The sequence below is a fragment of the Pteropus alecto genome, unplaced genomic scaffold, assembly GCF_000325575.1.
Source record: "Pteropus alecto unplaced genomic scaffold, ASM32557v1 scaffold213, whole genome shotgun sequence".
NCBI lineage: Eukaryota > Metazoa > Chordata > Mammalia > Chiroptera > Pteropodidae > Pteropus > Pteropus alecto.
In genome coordinates, this window is record NW_006434829.1 from 298,430 (window position 1) to 320,351 (window position 21,922).

A 21,922-nucleotide genomic window follows, 5' to 3' on the forward strand; every position below is an offset into this window, starting at 1 on the left:
TCGGCATGTCTTGTTCTGTGGAGAGCTGACCGCCCCCTGGAGAGCAGCCAGGGGGACTCACGGGCGGCGCTCGCAGGCCGAGCAGACCTTGCGGGGAGTCGAGGGCATGAGGTCAGGGATGCGTATGCACAGGAATGCAGATAGAAGCTCAGGCTGGGGCGTGGTTCAAACTCTTGCTATGCCATAGAGGGTGAGACTGCCCTCGGACCTACACTGCCACCTCAGCTCATCCGGCCGGGGACACTGGGCCCCACACGAGAAGAGGCCCGGGGGCGCCCCTCTACCTGTGCATGACACCCTGCCCACTTTTCTCCAGGCGGCCAACATGCCTGATGCCGAGCTGTTCGAGCTGATCTCTGAGAACCGCTCCATGTCAAGGAAGCTGGAAGAGTACGGGGAGCAGAAGTCCACGTCCATCAGCACGGCCAAGCGTCTGGCCGAGTTCCTGGGAGATCAGATGGTGAAGGATGCGGGGCTGAGCTGCCGCTACATCATCTCCCGGAAGCCCGAGGGGTCTCCGGTCACGGAGAGGTGAGGGCTCCCAGCGCAAGGCAAGGGTTCCTGAAATCAGGAAATGCGATGTTAAAAGCACCCATTGGTTGGAGATAAGGAATGATGGTGCCAGTTGTAGGTGACCATGTAGACCGGCGCTCACGCCATGTGCATGGGACTGTGGGTGACAGTCACTTTGGAGAGAAACCAGCAGCACGTGGTGAAGTAGAAGATGCCTGATTTACTGCACAGTCGAGCACTTCTGGGGATGTGTCCTGTATAGCCACCGTGTTTACATTGTGTTAAAGAGCAAAATTTGGGAACACCGTAAGTGTCCTTCAACCAGAAAATGGGTAAATGTAGTTTTTATGCAGTGAAGTGCCATATAGGAGTTGGAGTGACGGTCACAGCTACGTGTTACAACACTGATCCAGTTTAAAACAATGTTGAACAGAAAAAACAAGTTGCAGGAAGATCAGTACTGTATACCTCCTGTGTAAAGTTTACAAACATGGAAAATACTCTTATTTTTTATGGATACATACAAATAGTAGTAGCATAAGAACGTGCAGAGGATTGATGAACACCAAACAGGGCTTGCGTTTCTTTCTGAGTGAGGAAAGTCAGCAGAGCTGCTTAGGCAGGCAGCTTCGTCCTCTGTGTTTTCATGTGTGAAGAAAAAGGGCGGGGCTTGAAGTTTGACAGGACCGGGTGGGGGCGCAAGGCTTGTTGTCTTCCTAAGTTTCTTTATGTTTACCGTTTCACAGTAACAAGTGAAAGAAAGAGCAGTGTTGACAGGTGCCCTGTCACTTTGCTAGTGACGTGCAAACTGGCCTGTTCTTTCAGGAGAGCAGATGGACTCTTCCCAGGTGTTACCCAGCGAAGAGCATTTTAGAAATGTTTAATTATATGCATGCACACGAATGTGTCATTTACGCGAAGGCATGGGAAACAGCTCTTCGCAGTGGCCAAACACAGCACAGACCAAGTGGCCACTGGCGGAGCATTAGTGTTTAGCCATCATATTTTAATACGACGAAGTGCTCTGTGGTTATTTAATACGATAAACATTAGATGTCATGTATAGTTTATACAAAATAACATTAAATGAAAACAGGTTGCAAACTATGTTATGAGTCCTTTTTTACAGTAAAACACACATACGCTTGGTGAGTGCTGTGGCCGGCTGTGGGGAGACATCCTGGCTGAGCTCTGTCCCTGTTGTCACCCAGGGCCATCCCACTCGCCATCTTCCAAGCAGAGCCCACGGTGAGGAGGCACTTTCTCCGGAAATGGCTGAAGAGTTCTTCCCTTCAAGACTTTGATATTCGGACAGTGAGTGCTGACTTTGTCCTACTTGGAAGTTTAAGGAGAAACCAGACAGCAGAGTACCTGACTCAGGCTAGCGTTCTTCCTGGCATCTTCACAGTGGACGTGTGATGGGGGGGAGTCGTGACTTCCGGGCAGACGTAGAAACACGAGAGGGGCCTTCCTTGCTGTCTCAGACAGAAGCAGGCTTGGTTCTGGAGCACAGTGCTGTGAGCCGTGGCCTTGGCAGCGTCGTTTAAGCTCTCCGCCTCAGTTCCTTCCTCCGTGAAAGGGGCACCTTCATTGCAGAATTTCAGAGGATGAATCAGAATCAGACACAAGGAGGCGTTCGGCACAGTGCCGCTGCCGCCACTGCTTTTCTCACACCCCTGCCATCTGTCCCATGCTCAGATCCTGGACTGGGACTACTACATTGAGCGGCTGGGGAGTGCCATCCAGAAAATCATCACCATTCCTGCGGCTCTGCAGCAGGTGAGGTCAGGGCCAGGGGGCTGGCCCAAGGTGGCTTAGAAGCCACAGAGATTGGGCCTGGCTTGAGCTAGCTAGGTCACAGGTGATTAGATCTCACCTTCATGTAGGTAAAGAACCCAGTGCCACGCGTCAGACACCCCGACTGGCTGCACAAAAAGCTGCTGGAAAAGAATGACATCTACAAGCAGAAGAAGATCAGTGAGCTCTTTGTCCTTGAGGGCAGGAGACAGGTAATGGGCCTTGCCCGGGGCAGCAGAGGCCGAGACAGTCATGGCTGGGCCGGTCCTGGGGGCACATGGCACCAGAGTCCCTTTGCCGCAATCTGTAACATTAGAAACTTCCTTTCGCGTGTCTAGAATTTTTTTTCTATCTAAAAATGTACACCTTGACACTCTGCTCTTTAATTCCCCCGTTCTTTCATGGTAGGAGCTGACTCCTCCAGGTGGGGTGCAGACCTGTCTTACAGAGAGCACTGTGCCAGTAGACTTGGTGACCTGGGGTGAATCCTGCACCTAAGGACTTCAGTTTTCTAAACTGTAAAATAAAAATCTGTTAGAAACTAAAAAACACTGAAGACGCTGTCATGAAAGGTGCAGAGGTGCAGGGAGGCCAGAGGAGGGGGCTTTACCTGTTCTGCAATGTCATATTTCTCATGAAGAGGAAGGAGAGTTCTGGCGCCAGTGGGGAAATGTGAAGGTTGCTCCACAGTGGTGGCACCCAGTGACATTTTTGTGCGAGCTCAGCACCATGAGAAGTTAAAATGGACTTGTCCGTAAATGAGCATCTGTGTATGAGTACTTGGTCCCGATTAGGCGATGCCCTCGGATGGATGTCTAGAAATGGGTTTGCCAGGACCGTGTTCTAAGTGTCGGCTTGTTCGTCACAGGTGAGTGTGGCCCAGGCTCTGGCAGGCACCCTGAGCCCTGGAGCTCCCGACATGGAGGACTTTGGCCTCGCAAAGCCACCCCACTCAGCAGTCCCCGTCAGTACCAAGAGGAAGCGCATCCTCTGGGAGAGCCAGGAGGAGTCTCAGGACCTGGGGCTGACGGTGCCCTGGCAAGAAGTCTTGGGGCGGCCTCCGGCCCTCGGGACCACCCAGGTGAGAAGCCTCAGGGAGTCTGCAGTGGCTGGTGGGAGGAGGGAGCAGGGCTGCCGGTCAGGCCCGCGCGCTGGTGCCCTATCTCCCTGCAGGGACCCCGAGGTGGGTCCTGACCCCTGAGAAGATTGGTGAGCTTCCCAGTCATTACGGAGTACGTGGATGTGTGGCTGCGTTGCCGTGAAGTGCATCCTGTTTTACTTCGTGCCCCTCAGTCATTTTTGTCGTCTCTGCCTCCTTGTCTTGTCCCGTGTCTGTCTCAGGAAGAGTGGCTGGTCTGGCTCCGGTTCCACAAGAAGAAGTGGCAGCTGCAGGCCCGGCAGCGCCTCGCTCGCAGGAAGAGACAGCGCCTGGACACGGCAGAGGGCGCGCCACAGCCCGGGGCCGTCCGAGAGGGGCCTGCCACGGGGCTGGGGGGCTTCTTGCGAAGAACTGCCCGCAGCATTCTGGACCTTCCGTGGCAGATCGTGCAGGTGCGACGGGTCCCTGGGAGGGTGGGACAGCCCCAGGCCAACATCATGGCCGATGGCACCATCTGGCCAGCTCAGTGTCCTGGGGACCGTCCTGTGGTCTGGGATGGCAGAGAAAGGGCAGGCCTTGTCTTTCTGCCTCTGCTTTGGTTGATGCTGGAGGCTACAGTGAGGCCCCCACTGCTGTACAACCTGCTCCCTTTCAGATCAGCGAGACCAGTCAAGCCGGCGCGTTCAGGCTGTGGGCTGTCATCGGCAGCGACTTGTACTGCATCAAGCTGAGCGTCCCCCGTGTGTTCTACGTGAACCAGCGGGTGCCCAAAGCGGAGGAGGGGCCTTCATATCGCAAGGTATAGAAAACAGTTGGTCATGCTGGTCACTGTGGCCAGCTGCCTGCTCAGCCTCTGAGGCTATCTCTACAGTGATGGAGGCCGCACAGAGGCCCGGGGTCCTGTGAATGTGTGTCCCTGAGCGAGGTGTCCTGTAGCCTCTATCTCCTGAGAGGCTTCTCGGGACACAGCAATAATCAGCTGAAACGCAGAACCGATCGGTTCAGCGACAGGAGCTGCTGGTGGCCTTGTCCTGGGTGCACTGTCCTCTTGTATTGATATACACAAGTGACTGGGTGGACACTTGTTGGAACGTAGGCCCTGTCCCCATGGATCGTGGAGAGTAACAGCCTTATTGGGATGTGATCCTCACACCGACCGTCACTCATCTAAAGTGTAGCTCAGTGGCTGGTAGTGTGTCACCGAGTCGTGAAACCATCACCCCAGAAAGAAACCTTAGCCTCTCCTCCCCAGCCCTGGGTGCGAGCCCTCTGCGGACGGACGTCTATAAATGGAATCCGACGGTGGGTGGTCCTCCGCCTCCTTCCCCCGGGGCGTGTCTTCATCGGCTTTCACCTGGGGTCTCCGTCCACATGCCCAGCCAGCTCTACCCAGAGCGCGGGCACTGAGGTCGTCCATGCATGTGTCTTGTTCAGGTGCTCACAGTCGCAGAGTGAGCCGACATCTTGTTGAGACGAGACTTATGTGTTTCTAGCTGGGAACTGGAGTGAGAAATGCCAGCCCAGAGACTCAGCAGCACGTGGATGTAGGACACAGGGTGCAGGGCAGGGCGCAGGGCCGCAGAGAACGGACAGCCTGGGGCTCCCGGAGGTTTCTCGGTGTAACTGGGAGAACGTCCTTCCTTTTGGGGCATTTCTCCCTTTGGGTGCCTCTCTCCTGCTCCCTCCTCACTAGGACTGCCCCACTCTGCTCCCCCGGGGGCTCTTCCCTGTCCTCTGAGTAGGGAAACCCTCAGGCGAAACCCAGAAGACTGGGAGCTCCCGCCCCTCCCACTCAGAGCAGCTCTGCCCCTCAGAGGTCTCAGGTTGCTTCTCAAAGTGATGCCCAGAGCTTTGAGTTTTACTTATTGAGTAAAATGGAGTATACCCCACAGTCGTGGGCACCAGAAGTCCTAGGAATGTTTAAATGATGCATGTACACATGTGAGAGCATGTGCATGTGTGTACGCCTGGGTGGGGGCCATGTGTTACAGACATTACCACTTACCTTGTTTGTGCTTTCCACAGGTAAATCGAGTCCTTCCTCGGTCCAACATGGTCTATAATCTCTATGAGTACTCGGTGCCTGAGGACATGTACCAAGAACACATCAACGAGATCAATACTGAGCTGTCGGCCCCAGACATTGAGGGCGTGTACGAGACTCAGGTAACTGCCTTCCCAGCTGGACTGGGCGGGGATCCCACCGGACAGAACCAAGGACGAGAAACCCACAGCATATCTGCCAAAGACGGCCTGAAAATAGTGGGCCACACCCCAACCACAGCGGCCCCTGTCAGCCCTCGTCCCACCTGTCGGCCCTCTCCAGGTCCCGTTGCTGTTCCGGGCCCTGGTGCAGCTGGGTTGTGTGTGTGTGGTCAATAAGCAACTGGCGAGGCACCTGTCGGGCTGGGAAACAGAGACCTTTGCTCTCGAGCACCTGGAGATGCGCTCTCTGGCCCAGTTCAGCTACCTGGAGCCAGGTATGGCGTGTGCTGGCCGCCCTCGCCCTTGTCCTGCCCCGCCTCCCGCACCTCTTGGGTGACGTGTGTGTCCTCCTGCAGGGAGCATCCGCCACATCTACCTGTATCATCACACACAAGGCCACAAGGCACTCTTCGGCATCTTCGTGCCCTCGCAGCGCAGGGCGACTGTGTTTGTGCTGGACACCGTGAGTTCCTGGCCAGGGCTGCAGGGGTGCCTTCCTGGGGTGGGGTCTGGGGGGCAGCGGGTCACTGGGCAGGAAGATGCCCAGTCCTCTGGCCTTGTTTCCAAACACGAGTGCCCGTGGCGATCAGACGAGAAGCGGGATGCGGAGGCGGGTCCGCACAGAGGGGCGCTCTGGGCACGGCGCTCTCCGCAGGGCAAAGGGTCGACGCGCTCTCGTTTAGGTGCGAAGCAACCAGATGCCCAGCCTCAGCGCCCTGTACTCAGAGGCGGATCTGCACAGAGGGGCGCTCTGGGCACTGCCCTCTCCGCAGGGCAAAGGGCTGACGCACTCTCGTTTAGGTGCGAAGCAACCAGATGCCCAGCCTCAGCGCCCTGTACTCAGCCGAGCACAGCCTCCTGCTGGAGAGGGTGGGCCCCGAGCTGCTGCCGCCCCCCAAACACACGTTTGAAGTTCGGGCAGAAACTGACTTGAAGACTATTTGCAGGGCCATTCAGCGCTTTCTGCTGGCCTACAAGGTGAGTTGTGGGGGGGTCCCGTCCTGTGAACCCCTCCCCTAGGCCAGGTCTTCCTAGCTGCCTTGTACCTTGTGCCCAGGAGGAGCGCCGTGGGCCCACACTTATCGCCGTGCAGTCCAGCTGGGAGCTGAAGAGGCTGGCCGGCGAGGTTCCTGTCCTGGAGGAGTTCCCACTTGTGCCCATCCGCGTGGCCAACAAGATCAGCTATGGAGTTCTGGACTGGCAGCGCCACGGGGCCCGGCACATGATCCGCCACTACCTCAACCTAGACACCTGCCTGTCACAGGCCTTCGAGATGAGCAGGTGAGCGGGGCGCACAGATGTCTCTGGGCATTTCTGCAGCTCTGTCCACCTTGGTTGTTGCCAGCCTCATCGGTTTCTGGCAGCAGGCTTTCCATCCTCAACCTGGGACTTGCCCTGTGACCCGGACCCCCACAGGTACTTCCACATCCCCATCGGGAACCTGCCTGAGGACATCTCCACCTTTGGCTCCGATCTCTTCTTTGCCCGCCATCTCCAGCGCCACAACCACCTGTTGTGGCTCTCCCCTACGTCACGCCCTGACCTGGGTGGGAAGGAAGCCGACGACAACCGCCTCGTCATGGAATTTGAAGACCAAGCCACCGTGGAGATTAACAGTTCCGGCTGTTACTCTACAGGTGGGTGGGCAAGGCCTACAGGGGCCTCAGCTGCTGGTTTCTGCCATTTCTCACCATTCTCTGGTGGTGAGCACGCCCAGCCGCGGACCCTAGGCACTTGGCCAAGGCTGTAGGGGCCTCTTGAGGGCAGGGTGAGTGCGGGCCGGGCTCTGCAGTCAGCCCATCTGGGGCTTGTCGGCCACCCTAGCAGTGGTAGTTTTTCTGAGGTGGTACTGGCTGGGGCAGGCTCTAAACCAGGGGTTGGTCAGTGCATAAGAACTGGCGTCTGTGTGTGCAGTGTGCGTGGAGCTGGACATTCAGAACTTGGCCGTCAACACCATCCTGCAGTCTCACCATGTCAATGACATGGAAGGGGCTGACAGCATGGGCGTCAGCTTCGACGTGATCCAGCAGGCCTCCCTGGAGGACATGATCACCGGCAACCAGGCTGCCAGCGCCCCGGCCAGCTATGACGAGACGGCGCTCTGCTCCAGCACCTTCAGGTGCCCGGGGCCCGTGTCCCTGAGAACATCTGGCTTTTTGTTCTGTGCCCTCCTCTCTGGGGCAGAGTAGCTATGTTTGGGCTCTGGGAGGCACACGAGACACCATTTGACCCTCGGCCCATGTTTTAGGAGACTTGGGGCTGAGACAGTCACTGGGGCTCCCCTGCACTAGTCGGCAGGGTCAGGAAGTATCTTGGCACAGTGATGCGTCTAGCCCCTTCCTGTGGCCAGAGGCATGTCCTTGTGGGGGCTCCGGTTAACTGGGAGCCTGGGTGCTGGTTGAGTACTTGCTGTGGGTTCGACAGTGGGCTGCAAACGCAGGTTAAGCCGGGCAAAAAGTGGTATGAGTCACAGGTTCAGATGTCCAGAGAAAATTGCTATGGACAGGGTGACGCTGTGGCAGCCGGCATGTGTCCTCTTCACGGCCTACATAGCCATCGCCCATCGTAGAGATGAGAACACTGAGGCAGCGGGGCTGATCTCATGCCAAGCGGGAGGGTCCTGTATCTGCAGAACCATGGTCTTCAGCCATCGGTCCTGTCGCCTTCTTGCAAAAGGGAGACAGGACTTTGAAAATGGCAGGGACAGGACTGATAGAGGGACGGCTCAGGGACACACCTGCATGGTGCGGTGGGGACCAAGGGCTGTCTGCGCAAGGAAGTGGCCAGTGCGGTTCTGAAAGGTGGGGTCAGACCACAGGTGGCAGGACTGTTACTGAGGGAACAGCTTCGTTGTGCCATGTGGTGTCATCCAGGCAGTTTGGTGGGGTGGCCAGGATGAGGCAGGTGGTTGGGACCATGGCTGTGCAAAGGCGAGGGGGCCCTGCAGGTCTCTGCTGGCATCTGTTCTGGCTCTCCTGGCAAGGCTGGGGCCTGCTGCACACCTGTCACCTTATCTGTCCCTACACTGAGCGTGCGGGGAGGGCGCGAGGGGCTGTGTGAGGCGGTGAAGCCCGGCCATGGTGAGGGTGCGGATGGGCTGCGGGGAGCCAAGTGATGGGGTTGGGCGGTGCAGGGGAGTGGGGCTCAAAGGTGACAGCAGAACAGGAAGAGCTGGTGCCAGTAACCGTGGGGGGCGCGTGCTTACCTGTCTTCCAGGGTCCTGAAGAGCATGGTGGTGGGCTGGGTGAAGGAGATCACACAGTACCGCAACGTCTATGCCGACAACCAGGTGATGCACTTCTACCGCTGGCTCCGGTCCCCGGCCTCGCTGCTGCACGACCCCGCCCTGCACCGCACGCTGCACAGCATGATGAAGAAGCTCTTCCTGCAGTGAGTGCCGCCGGTGGCTCTCTCCGGGTTGTGCTGACCCCTTGGTCTCCAAAGTCAATAGTGAAAGGGTCCCAGGAGAAACTCAGCCTTGTCACAGCCTCCCACGGTGCCCTTGTGGAGATGTGCTATGCGACGCCATCTTCCTGCCGCTCGTTTGCACAGGTCACCGTACACCGCGTGTTCTGCCTCTCACTTATCGTAGTTACCTGTAGGTCTTGGAGATCTAGGTAGGGGTGTGTCATACTAACAGATGGTTAGGCTGTTTGCAGAACTTGCTGTTACGAATAACCAACCAGTGAATTTTCCTTCTGGAGCCTGAGGTCATGCAAAGAGATCTGTAGCATAAACTCCCGGAGGTAGCACTGTTGCAGGTCTGACAGATGTTATAACTAGGCATAAACACTAAGTGGCCGCCATGGAGGTCATACTGATGCCACCGCCAGCAATGACTGGGGTGTGGCCCACCCTAGCCCCACCAGCGTGGCAGGTTGCTGCCAACCCGATGGGGCAGAACACTGCCTCGGTGTGCTCTTAATCTGTGGTTCTTATTGTGGATGAGGTGGGACTTTCTCTTCATGTCCTCTGCCCATTTTTCTCTGGTTTTGTTATTTCCTTCTCATTGATTTGTACGAGTACTTTGTATATAAAAGTTAGCCGTTTTCTATGATACGAGTTGCACGTTTTTTCCGGGTTTTGATTATCTTTGGCTTTGTCTTGGTGGGTTTTCACTGCGCAGAAATCACCACTGTTGCTTCTGGGTTCTGCTGTACTTAGGATGACTTCTGTGTCAGGATCGTTAGCTCTATCCCTCACGGTGTCTTCGGGGATTCTCTGCAACATCTTGACCCTTGACTCTGCTCTTCGTCTGCAGGCTCATTGCCGAGTTCAAGCGCCTGGGGTCGTCAGTGGTCTACGCCAACTTCAACCGCGTCGTGCTCTGCACCAAGAAGCGGCGGGTCGAAGACGCCGTCGCCTACGTGGAGTACATCACCAGCAGGTGTCAGCGCCGCCCGCTCTTACCCCCCAACCCCCGCTGAGTCCCTCCCTGGTGTCTGGCCTTCTGCCAGCGGACACTCGAAACTTGTTTGTAGCTGGGTCTTCAGGTCTGAGAAAGCCCTTATTTCACCTAATTTCTGAAAGATATTTTAAGTAGAATTTCTATTGAAAGATAGGTCCAGAATTACAGTAGATGTTTTCTGAAAGTTTTTATCTTCTCTGTATCTTCCTGGGAAATTTCTGTCTATGTCTTTAAGTTCACTGATCTGCAGTGTCGACGCTGCCGTTAACCCTGCTATACTTTCCGTTTCCGACACTGCTGTTCTCTCAGAGCCTCGTTCGGGTCCCTGAATTCCTTGAGTACATCTAACATGTCCCTCTCTCTAGCGTTTCGCACACACAGACCGCAGTCATAATGGCTGCTTTAATGTTGTTCCCTTCCTCGCGCGCTGATGTTGGCATCAGCTCTGATTTGTCTGCAGTCGGTAGGTTTTTCTCCTTACTCTGTGTTGTCTTTCTCTGCCTCTTTGCAAACCTGGTGGTGATGCCGGATTAGACGCCAGACATTGTGGATCTTGCCTTGTCTGTGGGATGCTGTTGTGTTCCCGTCACTATTCTGGGGCTTTTTGTTCTGTGACTTGGAAACAGTTTGATCCTTTGGGGCATTTTTGAGATCTATGGGCAGGGCCAGAGCAGCACTTAGTCCAGAGCTCACTGTTCCCCACTGTTGAAGAAGCAAGACTCGCGAGCTGCGAGGCTCCGTGGCAGTGGCGGGAGCGGGCATGCCAGGGGGCCCGTCCACGAGCCTGGCCGTGCTCGAGGAGGAGCCTGGGGAGGGCACGGCTCTCTGCGGCTCTGCCGCTCACTCTCTACGCCCGTCCCCGCTTTTCCTGCCTGGCTGGATGCACAAGTCTCCTTAGTACTGCTTATCACGTTCCCTAGGAAGTCTGAAGTTTTTAAATAAGTGAAGGGTAAGCGGATAGGTTCAAAAATAAAAGAAGAAAAATGGAGAAAAAGGGGAAAACTGGATTTCACTTAAGCAATTCCTGTTTGGCTTCTTTTTAGCATCCATTCCAAAGAGATCTTCCATTCCTTGACGATTTCTTTCTCTCGATGCTGGGAGTTTCTTCTCTGGATGGATCCCTCTAACTATGGTGGAATCAAAGGGAACGTTCCATCTAGCATCCACTGTGGACAGGTGAGGTGACCGGTCCTGGAGAGCTGAGGTTGGGACTGAATGATGTTGAGGTCCACGTGTGTCTGCTCAGCACACGATGTGGTCACAGGCTGGTGCCAGGAACAGCTCCAGGCCCCAGTCGTGCAGCAGCAAACGACAGGCCCCGCCATCGTGGCATCTGTGAGGGGAGAGAGATGCGCAAGCAGACGAGTAGATATAGGATTGGAGTCGGCAATGGTGACAGCTCAGAACCAACACGGAGCCGGGAGAGGCAGAGAGCGGGCCCGGGGCAGGGGCTGCGTGAGAGGGGAGGTCCGGGAGCCTCTGAGGAGGTGACGAGAAGGTAGAGCTTGAAGGGAGCGAGCGAGCGGCCTGTGCCAGCAACGGGTGAGGCAGCTGTGAGTTGTAGTGTAGGGTGGGGAGGGGGCAGTGGTCACACCGCTGGCCGGGGCCAGGCCTCTAGGGCCTGAGACTGTGGTGGAGACTTGGCCTAAGTGACAGGGAGATTCTGAGCAGGGAAATGTCGGGCATGACTTCCTCCTGCGCCCTGTGTGGACAGCACCGTGCGAATAGGGGCCCAGCTAATGTCAGCCCAGGGGAGGGGGCAGGGTCAGAGAGAAGTACTCGCTGAGTATTGCGGTGGAGTGGACAGGCCATCGGGGTGGATGTGGGTGACACGGGTGTGGGCTGTGTGCGGGCCGTGCCCGCATGCGTGACCCAGGGCTGTTAGCAGATGGACGGGGCGAGAGAGCGAGTGTGCGGTGAGGGGCTCGTGCTTGGTCGGGACGAGTGGCCTTTCCATGCCTGACAGTTGCTCAGCGTGTGTAAGGTGGGGACACAGGTCAGGTAGTGGCAAGGTGTCTGGGGGTGCCGGGCTGGCGAGGTCGCTTGGGGCTGTGTGAGTTGCAGGGACCGAGCCCCGCCTGGGTGGGTTTTCATGGAGGAGCCAGGGGACGGGGTCTCAGAATCAAAGGGAGTGCCTCCAGGGGCCTGAGTGCATGCCAGGAGAGAGGAAGGTCAGGCAGTGTAGACAGATCGATGGAAGGCGGTGGTTGTCGCTGCTCTGAGGACGGCAGCCGTCAGACTTCATGTGTTGAAATGAAAGGTGTCGTGGGGAAGGGGACCCGAACGCAGGGCCGTCGCAGCAGACCTAGACCCTGAGACCCAGCACCGACCATGGCAGAGGGGTCTGGGACTCAGACCAGAGGGCCAGTCTCTCGCACGCCCCCTAGAGCTGAGTGACTGAAGCGAATGCTCTGAAAGGGCCAGGTGAGACCGACCATCCCATGTGGCACGTGTGCCTGTGCACGCGGCATGGCACACAACGCCTTCCACAGAGCCGTCCCCCAGGAATCTGCCAGGCTCGGGGAGACAAGATGGCTAGACGAATGGGGTCGGAGACCGGGGTGCAAATGACTCATTGCCGCTGCGAGAACACGGCGGGCTGTCTGTTACAGCAGGACCCCCAAAACGAGGGCAAAGAGCAGGACGACGAGGACGGGGACGAGGACGGGGACGAGGACAGGGACGAGGACGAGGACAACAGTGGGCAGGAGCCTGATGTGGAGGACTTGCTGGAAAACAACTGGAACGTCGTGCGGTTCCTGCCGCAGGCAGCCTCCTGCCAGAGTTACTTCCTCATGATAGTGTCAGGTGAGCCGCCCGCTGCCGCCCCGTCATGTCGTGCCGCTCTGTGGAACACTGCGCTTGGCACGCTTGCCCCTGGGCGGGATGTGCCCTGGCCGCACACCGTGCCCGGTAGAAAACGCCCTCGTCCTCTGTCCACACCTTCAGCCTCTCACAGCTGCCCCAGCCCGTGTCACTGAGGGGCCCATGTTTCTGCCCCAGGATTGGCGTGTGTGCACAGGTGGTGACTGGAAGGGGCGCGGCGCTCACGCAGTCGGCTGCCCACGGGCTGGCCTTTGAGGCTCAACTCCTGGTGTAATAAAGCCCTGCATCTGATTTGGGCCTAAGGGGTCTGAAGGGTTAGTGTTTACAAACCAATTACCTGCGCTGACATGCAGATGAAACTCGTACGTTAAACACCCACCGCGGTTCAGAGCCAGGCATTAGAACAGTAGACGGGTGCTGTCGATCCGACTCACAGCAGATGCGCACCCGCAGGAGCGGCCAGCGTGGTTTCCTTTGAGATTGTATTTTTGTCTGCTTATCCTGAGTCACTTTCTTAAGTTCACTTGAATTGTGTGGGCCTGGTGGTCAGGTGTATGGACCCTGGGCTTCGAGCCTTTGTTTTTGTCGCTGTCCAGCGTGGCGGTTGGCGTGGGCTGCCTTATTTATGCGGCGCTCTAAGCATGCACATAGACGTCAGCACTCCCTGCTTATTCCCATGTCGGCGATGGGCCTGGCTCATCTACGTGCAGCGAATAGTCAGTGCCAACAGCAGCGTCTCGTCCCCGGCTGGCTGACAGTCTGACCAGCCCAGGGTCTCCCTGGCCTCTGGGGAGTCCTGGGCATCGCCCACTAAGACCTGTGGCCTGTGCCTGCCCCACAGCGTACATCGTGGCCGTGTACCACAGCCTGCAGGAGGAGCTGGGGCGCAGTGCCCCGGGGAGCACCCCTGTAAGGAGGAGGGGCGCCAGCCAGCCATCGCAGGAGGCCCAGGGGGCCGCTGGAGCCCTCCCCGGTGAGTTACCCCTGCTGCATGCGGCCTTCACCGTGTGCCTGTAACCTGACCCCTCTGTGCTCAGGGAGTCCCCAAGTCCAGGGCGGGGTCCCTGAGTCATTCTCAGCATCCTCTCACTGTGCGAGGTGGGGGCAGGTGCCATGTCCCTTGTCTTCCCAGGAGTGATCACCTTCTCTCAAGATTATGTGGCAAATGAGCTCACTCAGAACTTCTTCACCATAACTCAGAAGATTCGGAAGAAAGTCACGGGCTCGCGGAACTCGGCCGAGCTGTCGGCGCTGTTTCCTGTCCTCCCCGGTTCTCACTTGCCGCTCAATAACCCTGCTCTGGAGTTCATCAAATACGTGTGTAAGGTGAGGGCGCTCGTGCTGACCTGCGCGGCGAGGCCATCTGTGTGTGCAGGGAGCCAGGAGTCAGTCACACATCGATGCCACTCACTGCGCCCCTTTCCATACAGCCACTGCGTGAGGTATTCGGGGCTCAGAGGTGGACAAGAGGGGGAGACCCGTGTGCTCAGGTGCTGTGAGGTGGGCTCAGAGTGGCGGGCAACGCGAGTCAGGCCCTCTGCCCGGCCCGGGGCTGAGGCCGCAGCAACCAGGGGGTCGGGCCACATGCGGATCCCAGGAAAGAATGGTGTGTGGGCAGAAGGGTTGTTCAGGCCCTGGGGTGGGGTGATCTGGGGGTGCTGGTGAGACGGCAAATGCCAGCGACCGGACACAGCCCCTGAAACGTCCAGGCTTCTTGGAACCTCAGGGCAGCTCGCTTAGAGCCAAACGCCTTCTGGGAAGGGAGCCTGAGGCAGACACGGGTAGTGTTACCGGATGAGGCTGGGCAGGCACCTCACGCGCAGAGCGCTGCACTGCTCATTAAGTTAGCCCCCGGCAAACTGCACTTCAGTGACCAACGCTCCAGGATCGGGTGGCTTCTGACTGTCGTGGAGGAATGGTTTAGTGGGCATCTCAGTTCCTTGTTGGACTTCAGAATAGTTTTAATTTATTTTTATTAAGGTATAACTTACGTGTAATAAAATTCACCGTTTTTAGTGTCATTCTTTGAGTTTTGCCAAAACTCATGTATCGACTGCCAGAGTCAGGATGCGGCACATCCCAGCACCCCCACAGTTCCCCACTCCTGGCTCACGCTTCCTCACATTTTCAAATGTACCCATAGTAAGATTCATTCTCTGCAGTGCAGCTGTTAGAGTTTTCACACATGGATAGAGCTATGCTACCAACAGCAAGGTACAGGACAGTCACCCGAGAGCAGGCCCCGTGCCGCCCTGTGGGGCTCACCCCTCCTCACCCAGAGCTGTGCCCTCTATCACCACGAACAGGGCTTGGAAGGGCATAATGGTGCCAAGAGCTGCAGCTTATAGTCGGCCGCAGAGTTTTTCTAGTCGGACAGCAGCAGGGGCCTCAGGAGCCATCCCTGCCACGTCCCCGTCCTCTGCAGGTGCTGTCTCTGGACACAAACATCACAAATCAGGTGAACAAGCTGAACCGGGACCTGCTCCGCCTGGTGGACGTGGGCGAGTTCTCCGAGGAGGCCCAGTTCCGAGACCCCTGCCGCTCCTACGTGCTCCCTGAGGTCATCTGCCGCAGCTGTAACTTCTGCCAGGACCTGGACCTGTGCAGAGACCCCTCCGTCTCTCAGGTGAGCCGGCTCCCACACCCTCGCCAGGGGAGCAGGAGCACCCAGGCTGCAGGCGACAGGTCACATCCTGCCACGCCCACTGTCAAGTGACCCATGTCCACCATATTACCCCTGCTAGCTTCGATGTGAATGAAAATAGGCACCCTTGCTTATGCCACTCAACTGCCACACGCTAGAGCATTGTCCCGATAAACATGTCAGTAAGCGTGTCCAGATCTGTGAGCTGCTGCACGCCGTATGCGCCTGTCCCCGAGGGCTTTTCAACACCGAGTCTTAGCCAGTGTGGACACGCTGCGGGGAGGGCTGGGCAGAGGCTGACGCGCTGTTTCTCGGCCCAGGACGGGGCTGTGCTGCCCCAGTGGCTCTGCTCCAACTGTCAAGCTGCCTACGACTCGTCCGTCATCGAGGCAGCGCTGGTGGAGGCCCTGCAGAAGAAACTGATGGCCTTCACCCTGCAGGACCTGGTGAGCGCCCCCCAACAGAGGGCCCCTTGATAAGCGATGTGAGCCCGTGGGGAACTGGGGGCGCACAGGTCTCAGGTCAGAACCTGGGCCTTCCCGGTGGCACCTCAGGTCAGGCCTCGTCCACAAGCCCAGGTGACTCAGCCTTGTAGCACCTTGGGCACCTACAGTGGCCAGGTTCTGACTTCATGGACCTTTCGTTCTGGCGGAGGGAGGTAGACAGCAGACAAGGTGAGCATGAGTGGCCATAGTGTAACGAGAACCGGCAGGAAGTGTGTGTGACAGAGGGAAATGTTCAGCCTTAGGTGTAGGGGACCCGTCAGCAAGGACCGAGGGAGGTGTGGGGTCTGGGCAGAGCACGCCTGGCGCCTGGCGTGATGTCCCTGTGGGTGCTGGGAGGCGGTGGCGCATTCGGATGAAGCTGGCGTGAGGCGGAGGGGTGGGCGGGGGGCCGCTGACCAGCTGTCACTCGTTTCAGGCCTGCCTGAGGTGCGGGGGCGTGAAGGAGACGCACATGTCCGTGTACTGCACCTGCGCGGGGAGCTTCGCCCTCACCATCCGCACCAAGGTGCGGCCCCGCCCCTCTGCTCCGCCCTGTGCGCCTTACTCAGCCTCTGTCCCTGCACCTCCTCAGGGGCAGAGGCTCACAGCCACTGCCTTCCCACAGGTCTTCATGGAGCAGATCGGAACCTTCCGGAACATTGCCCAGCACTGTGGCATGTCGTACCTTATGGAGACCCTGGAGTGGCTGCTGCAGAGGAACCCCCAGCTGGGCCATTAGCAAGCTGGCGCTGTCCCCACTCTCTGCCCCAGCTCCCCAAACTCGGGCACGTCCAGGATGGGGATAAGGAAGACAACCCCCCAGGAAGCGTTTGGGGAGCAGGTCACACTGCCGGACCCAGCTGGAGCAGGAAGTGGCCCCTGGGCCCAGCCCTGGTCAGGGCAGCTGTGGGCCGAGAGCATCCAGTACAGGGCCCCGAGGCCTCATTTCTCCCAGAATGAACACGAGGGTCCCTGTGGTGCTGCACAGCCTGGCCTTCCCGCACCCCCACTGCCCTTGGGGGTCTTCTCTTTGAGCTGAGACGCTGAGGATGGTTGGAGGCCAGACCCAGGGTGAGGTGATGCTTAGTGACAGTCTGCAGCTCCAGCTGTCTAGTCACTTGTCACCACAGAAAACCAACATCCCCCGCAGTGCGGGCCAGTTCCGGCCATGCAGACCTGAACCCATGGGGACCTGGGCGTCTCTGGTGACTCTAGTCGAAGCAGGGGCTGCAGGGGTGTCCCCATCGGGCCGGGCGGAGGGCTGAGGAGCGTGGAGCTCAGGCCAGGCTTCTCAGACGGGCTTGGCATGAGCCTTGAAGAGGGCTGTTTACCATGGACTTCAACCACACGTGCATGTTGGCGTCTGGATTTCAGAAAAACACATCCTCACCGCTGAGATTTTAGGTTCCTTCCTTCAGTGGAGGGAGGGACTAGCAGCAGCGTTTCGGGTGGAGGCGGCCTCTGTCCTTGCTTCTCAAGCTTGGCGGCGGCCAAGGCCTGTGATCCCGCGCTCGGAAACCCGAAACGGTGGACTCACAGGGAGCCCGGGCGGGCTGTGCGGCCCTCTGGTGGCCCTGTAGCCTATTTTAAATTCATCTTTGCTAGCTAAGTTCTCTGAATTCTCAGTTATACTTTGAATTCTCATCTGAATTTTACATTTTCAAGTGTTCTGTGTACGTACATGGCGCCTAGTGTCTAGAAGAAGGTTGAATCGCCAGTGGCCATTCAGAGGCGCTGGCCCCTGGGTACTGCCAGGCCAGGCCCAATGCCTGTGAGGAACCCGACGCCGGCTGGCAGCTGGCTGGAGCCAAGTCCGCCCCAGATGGAGATCTGATCAAATTAGGGCCAGCGGGGGAGGGGGGCCGGCTGGGCTTCCTGGAAGCCACACTGGAGGCGGCCAGCGCAAGGCGGGCCTGCTGCCTCCCCCTGGATGCTGTACCCTGTTCCCTGCAGCAGAACCAGGGGCACTGGGTACCCTGTCCGCAGCTCCCAGGGGTTCTCTGGAGGCCAGCTTGGGGTTGGCCTCATGCCTGGGAAACCTAAGCCCTGGCCCTAGTTTCTGAGTGGCAGTTGGCCCCAACTGGAAAAGCCAGTTTCTCCAAAATGAGCTGGACATCAGTGCACTGGACACTTGACATCCTATGACTTAGGACGTCATAGCTAACGTTCCAAGGAGAGGAGGGCCTGCTCGGTTGTCAGGTATGGGCAGATGGGAAGGCCTGTTCTGACCACCTGCCAGTGTCATTCAGATTCAGGCCCTGTGGCTGGTGTAGGGTCTGAACCCTCCCCTTGAGCTTGGGAGTGAGGGGATCACAGGTGAGGTGGTCTGCAAGGTGCTCGGCACATGCCCCCTTACACCTGCACATCTGCCATTGCTGTTGCTGGAGAAGCCACCATCCAGCCAAGCTCTGCTGTGCCCCAGAGCAAGGTCAGACCCAGTGGGGCAGCTCCATGGAATGACCATTGGAGCATCTGAGGATGCAACAACCAGATGACCGCAGGCCTGCCCCTGCTGGTGCCAGCTCCCTGCCCTCCTGCGGCCTCACTCTGCCCCGTCCACTCTGCTCCCAGCACCAGACCCCTGCCCTGCTGTTCCTCTGGGACCCAGGAAGGCGTTTTGGTTTAAGAGCAGGGACACTGAAGCTTTTTTCCTTGAGTGCAATTAAAGTCACCGCCCTCCTGGCTTCCACCACTCACCACCCTTTTAGCTTATTTGGAGGTTTGGGGTCTGGGATGATGCCTGTGGGAAGCACTAACTGAAAGGCAGGTGTGGAGGTGAGTGTCCTCATGCACTGTCGGCCTCTCTAGCCCCTTGGTCAGCTGTGACAGTGACCCGGCTGGATGTAAAGGGCAGCAGACGTGCCAACACTGCACCAGGTTGATGAGAGCACCAGCAGCCCCTGCGCAGAGGCCCACTGCTGCATGCTTGTCTTCAGGGCCTCGATGCTTTTCCCAGAAATGAGGTCAGAAGGTTCTGGACACAGGTTTATTGGATTTCGAACATGTGAAAGCTACAGGAGGAGGTCATCCCAGGCTGTGTGGGCAGGAAGGGATGGGGCAGACCAAGAGCAGGGCACTGCCCTCTCCGTGTCACCCACTGCTCAGTCGCACGGAAGTCCTCAGATTCCCAGTTTTAGGAAGACAGTGCGTGGGCAGAATCAAGGGCCTGTGCAGGTTGCAGCCGTGTTGCCAGTGGGGCCAGGGGGCTCTCCTGGGGCTGCAGACTCTGAGGCCCTCTGGGCCCTGCCTCCAGCGCAGTGTGTCAGCAGGCGGGGGTGGGCTCAGAGCCGGGCTAGCCCTCGGGGGTCTGTGAGCCTGGAGTCCTGGGGAGGCTCAGAGGCACAAGGACCTGGGCCTGTGCCCCACTCAGGTGCGTCCGCCATCTGCTCGGATGGGGCAGAGGTGGAGCAGGGCCATGGGGACAGGCCGGCCTGGGCCTGGCTCTCCCCGTCATCCTGTGGTCTGCCCGCCTGGCCTGGGTCTGCGGAGCAGGGACAGGGTGGGGGAGGCGCCTGGCCCAGAACAAGGGCGAGGGTCACAGGCCAGCTACCTGAGGAACGCCCTGGTGTACACACCTTGTCAAATTTCTTGTGGCTATAGACCTTGTTTTTGTTCATGAATGTTAGCAAGATCCAGTCACACAGGAAGGAGCCCTGGGGCCAGAGAGACCGACACGTGAGGGCTTGGGAGGACCCCCCCACACACATGCGCAGTGGATGCCCAGACCCGCCTGCGCTCCTTACCACCCCGATGGAGGTCAGCGCTGTGGCCAGATTAATGACAGTGGGGATCAGGCTGAACTTCCCTGCCTGGGGACAAGAGGCTGCCTTAGAGCACAGGGTGGGGACACGGAGGAAGGACCAGCTCTGTCCTGGGCTGCCCAACCCCAGGTGGGCAGGGCCGGCTGGTTTACCTGTCCATGAACAATAACGTCAATGCGGATCCCGTAGGCCTTGATGAGCGTGCGTGTGGTGCTACCGTTTATCTTGTAGTATTTAGCAAACCTGGGATGGAATGACCCGGAAGCACGTAAGAACCTGGACCGGAAGGGCCAAGGCTGGAGTCCTGGCCGCCTGACCCTGAGGGGCATGGCGGTGGCCGCCGCAGCTCGGAGACTACCAGCTGCTGGGAGCCTGGGCCTAGGGCACCTGCCCTGTTCACCCCTGGAGCCACCACAACCAGCGGGGACGAGGACCCAGGCACCCCAAGGCCAAGGTACCTGAAGTTGTAGCCAGATGAGGCCGGTACGTGCTTGGGGTCGAGCCTTCGGAAGGAGTACTTGGGGTTGCAGTTTGATGCCGGCAGGTCCAGGTCACAGTCCCAGTTGATAATGACCCCAATGACACCACCCTGCCCAGAAGCAGGCACAGCTGGAGGTCAGGGTGGGCACGCAGGCCACTCAGGAGCCCGGGAGTCCCACCCTGAGGCTGTAAGCGGGGTGCGCCTTGTGGAGCACCAGGGGCAGCTCCCGAGGTGAGAGCCAGGGCTTGGGGACTGGGTGAGGCAGGAGGGGTGGGGAGGCTGGGCCGTGTGACCCCGGGTCAGTAATTCAGCAGGGGCCACGCACACCCAGGTAGGGCGGCAGCTCCTCTTTCTCTGGCCTCTGCCGAGACCAGGGCCAGCCAAAACTGCAAAGCGACCGGCGTAAGGGGACCCTTGCGGGCGGGCAGGAGCCAGCACCTGGAAGGAGAGCCTCCCGGCACCGTCCCCCGCCCCTCACCGTGCGCGCCAGCTCCGTGAAGTTCTCGCCCGCCCGCTCCACGATGAAGCCCAGCTTGAAAATGGGGCAGTAGAGGTGGGAGACCTCGTCGAAGGTGCAGCGTTTCAGGTAGCCGTCGGCCCGGGTCTCGATGTTGCCCCTGAGGACGGCCCGCGCCCCAGGTGGGCCGGGCGGCAGGCGCCCAGCGCACCCCCGCGCGCACCCCCGCCCGCCCCCGGGGCTCTTACTTGGAGAACTGGAATTTGGGGTAGTGGATGCTGTTCTTGATGAGGACGGTGAAGTCGGGCGCCATCTTCCCGAGAAATTGGCTGGGAGGCGGAGACTGGGTGGTTCAGCCCCCGCCCCGGCCCCCACCCCGCTGCCCCCTCCCAGCGCCTCCCGGCTTTGGTCACCGAGGAGGAGCTGGCAGAGCAGAGTCGCGCTGCGCAGAGCTAGGGCCCAGGAGGGGGGCGCGCACCTGACGGAGGCCCCGTCTTCCACAGGGCACCAGCCGGACACCTCGCAGGTCTTGGAGGCCCCGTGGTAATAGGGCACGCAGCGCCCGGTCCGCACACCTGCGGGCGGACGCGCTCAGGTGCTGAGGGGCGCGACCCCCCGCCCCGGGCCCCGGCTGGCGCCCACTGACCGTTGCCCAGCATGTCCAGATGCCCTGCCACGCAGTCCTCGTCCGAGTCGCAAGTGGCGTTGGCTACCCTCTCACTCTGGGGACGACGCGGCTCGGTCAGGGGCCGACGCTCTGCCCCAGGCGCGGGTCGCTGACCAGACGGGGCCTCCCCCTCCCGGCTCTGCCCTCCCCCGCCTCACCTCCGGGCAGGCTCCCAGGGTCTGGGAGGGGGTCACCTCGATCCTGGTGATGATGCTGAACACGCTGCCCCCCTGGGCTCAGAAAGAGGGGACGGTCGGCCGGCGCGGGGAGCTCGGCCACCCCTCGGTCCCACCCTCCGGGCGCTCGGAGTTGGGGCGCACCTCGGGGGGCTTCACGTATTCCTCCACGTCCCACACTTTGTGCTCGGACGAGGTGATGCCCTTGACCTTAGTGATGACGGAGCTCTCGGGGCCCGTCTCCCTGTCCTGGTAGCTCTTCTGCACGATGAACACGTACCTGCGGGGACCCCCAGGGTCGGCTCGGAAGCAGCCGGGAACCCCGCGTCCTGACCTGCCCGAGCCCAGGGGACCCGGCGACCCGCCCCGCACACCCACCACACGAAGTAGAGCAAGATGAGCA

General features: G+C 59.0%; 2 protein-coding genes across 4 annotated transcripts in view; one reads left to right on the plus strand and one right to left on the minus strand.

Annotated features, from left to right (window-relative positions):
- POLE (DNA polymerase epsilon, catalytic subunit) overlaps positions 1-17,586 on the plus strand; it is a 36,027-nt gene extending 18,441 nt beyond the window's left edge. The window contains exons 26-49 of one of the 3 annotated variants that reach the window (XM_025045510.1): positions 317-531; positions 1,725-1,827; positions 2,212-2,292; positions 2,400-2,522; positions 3,179-3,391; positions 3,652-3,861; positions 4,065-4,208; positions 5,435-5,575; positions 5,736-5,889; positions 5,971-6,077; positions 6,416-6,592; positions 6,672-6,895; positions 7,031-7,251; positions 7,529-7,733; positions 8,831-9,004; positions 9,876-10,001; positions 11,066-11,198; positions 12,635-12,830; positions 13,690-13,821; positions 13,957-14,174; positions 15,274-15,474; positions 15,813-15,938; positions 16,414-16,503; positions 16,603-17,586. In XM_025045510.1, coding sequence (XP_024901278.1) covers positions 317-531; positions 1,725-1,827; positions 2,212-2,292; positions 2,400-2,522; positions 3,179-3,391; positions 3,652-3,861; positions 4,065-4,208; positions 5,435-5,575; positions 5,736-5,889; positions 5,971-6,077; positions 6,416-6,592; positions 6,672-6,895; positions 7,031-7,251; positions 7,529-7,733; positions 8,831-9,004; positions 9,876-10,001; positions 11,066-11,198; positions 12,635-12,830; positions 13,690-13,821; positions 13,957-14,174; positions 15,274-15,474; positions 15,813-15,938; positions 16,414-16,503; positions 16,603-16,716 — 3,828 coding nt within the window. In that variant the 3' untranslated portion in view covers positions 16,717-17,586. The remainder of the gene's footprint in view (positions 1-316; positions 532-1,724; positions 1,828-2,211; positions 2,293-2,399; positions 2,523-3,178; positions 3,392-3,651; positions 3,862-4,064; positions 4,209-5,434; positions 5,576-5,735; positions 5,890-5,970; positions 6,078-6,415; positions 6,593-6,671; positions 6,896-7,030; positions 7,252-7,528; positions 7,734-8,830; positions 9,005-9,875; positions 10,002-11,065; positions 11,199-12,634; positions 12,831-13,689; positions 13,822-13,956; positions 14,175-15,273; positions 15,475-15,812; positions 15,939-16,413; positions 16,504-16,602) is intronic. The other 2 variants (XM_025045511.1, XM_025045512.1) reach the window with 2 other exon arrangements.
- A 179-nt stretch (positions 17,587-17,765) lies between these two features.
- Positions 17,766-21,906, minus strand: P2RX2 (purinergic receptor P2X 2; the record flags this gene model as incomplete). The annotated part of the gene is made up of 10 exons (XM_025045489.1): positions 17,766-19,630; positions 19,721-19,786; positions 19,891-19,981; positions 20,197-20,327; positions 20,698-20,836; positions 20,925-21,005; positions 21,155-21,251; positions 21,323-21,398; positions 21,502-21,573; positions 21,664-21,906. Coding segments are annotated over 10 exons (1,368 nt in total), but the record flags the coding sequence as incomplete, so codon positions are not given.
- Between the last annotated feature and the right edge of the window lie 16 nt (positions 21,907-21,922).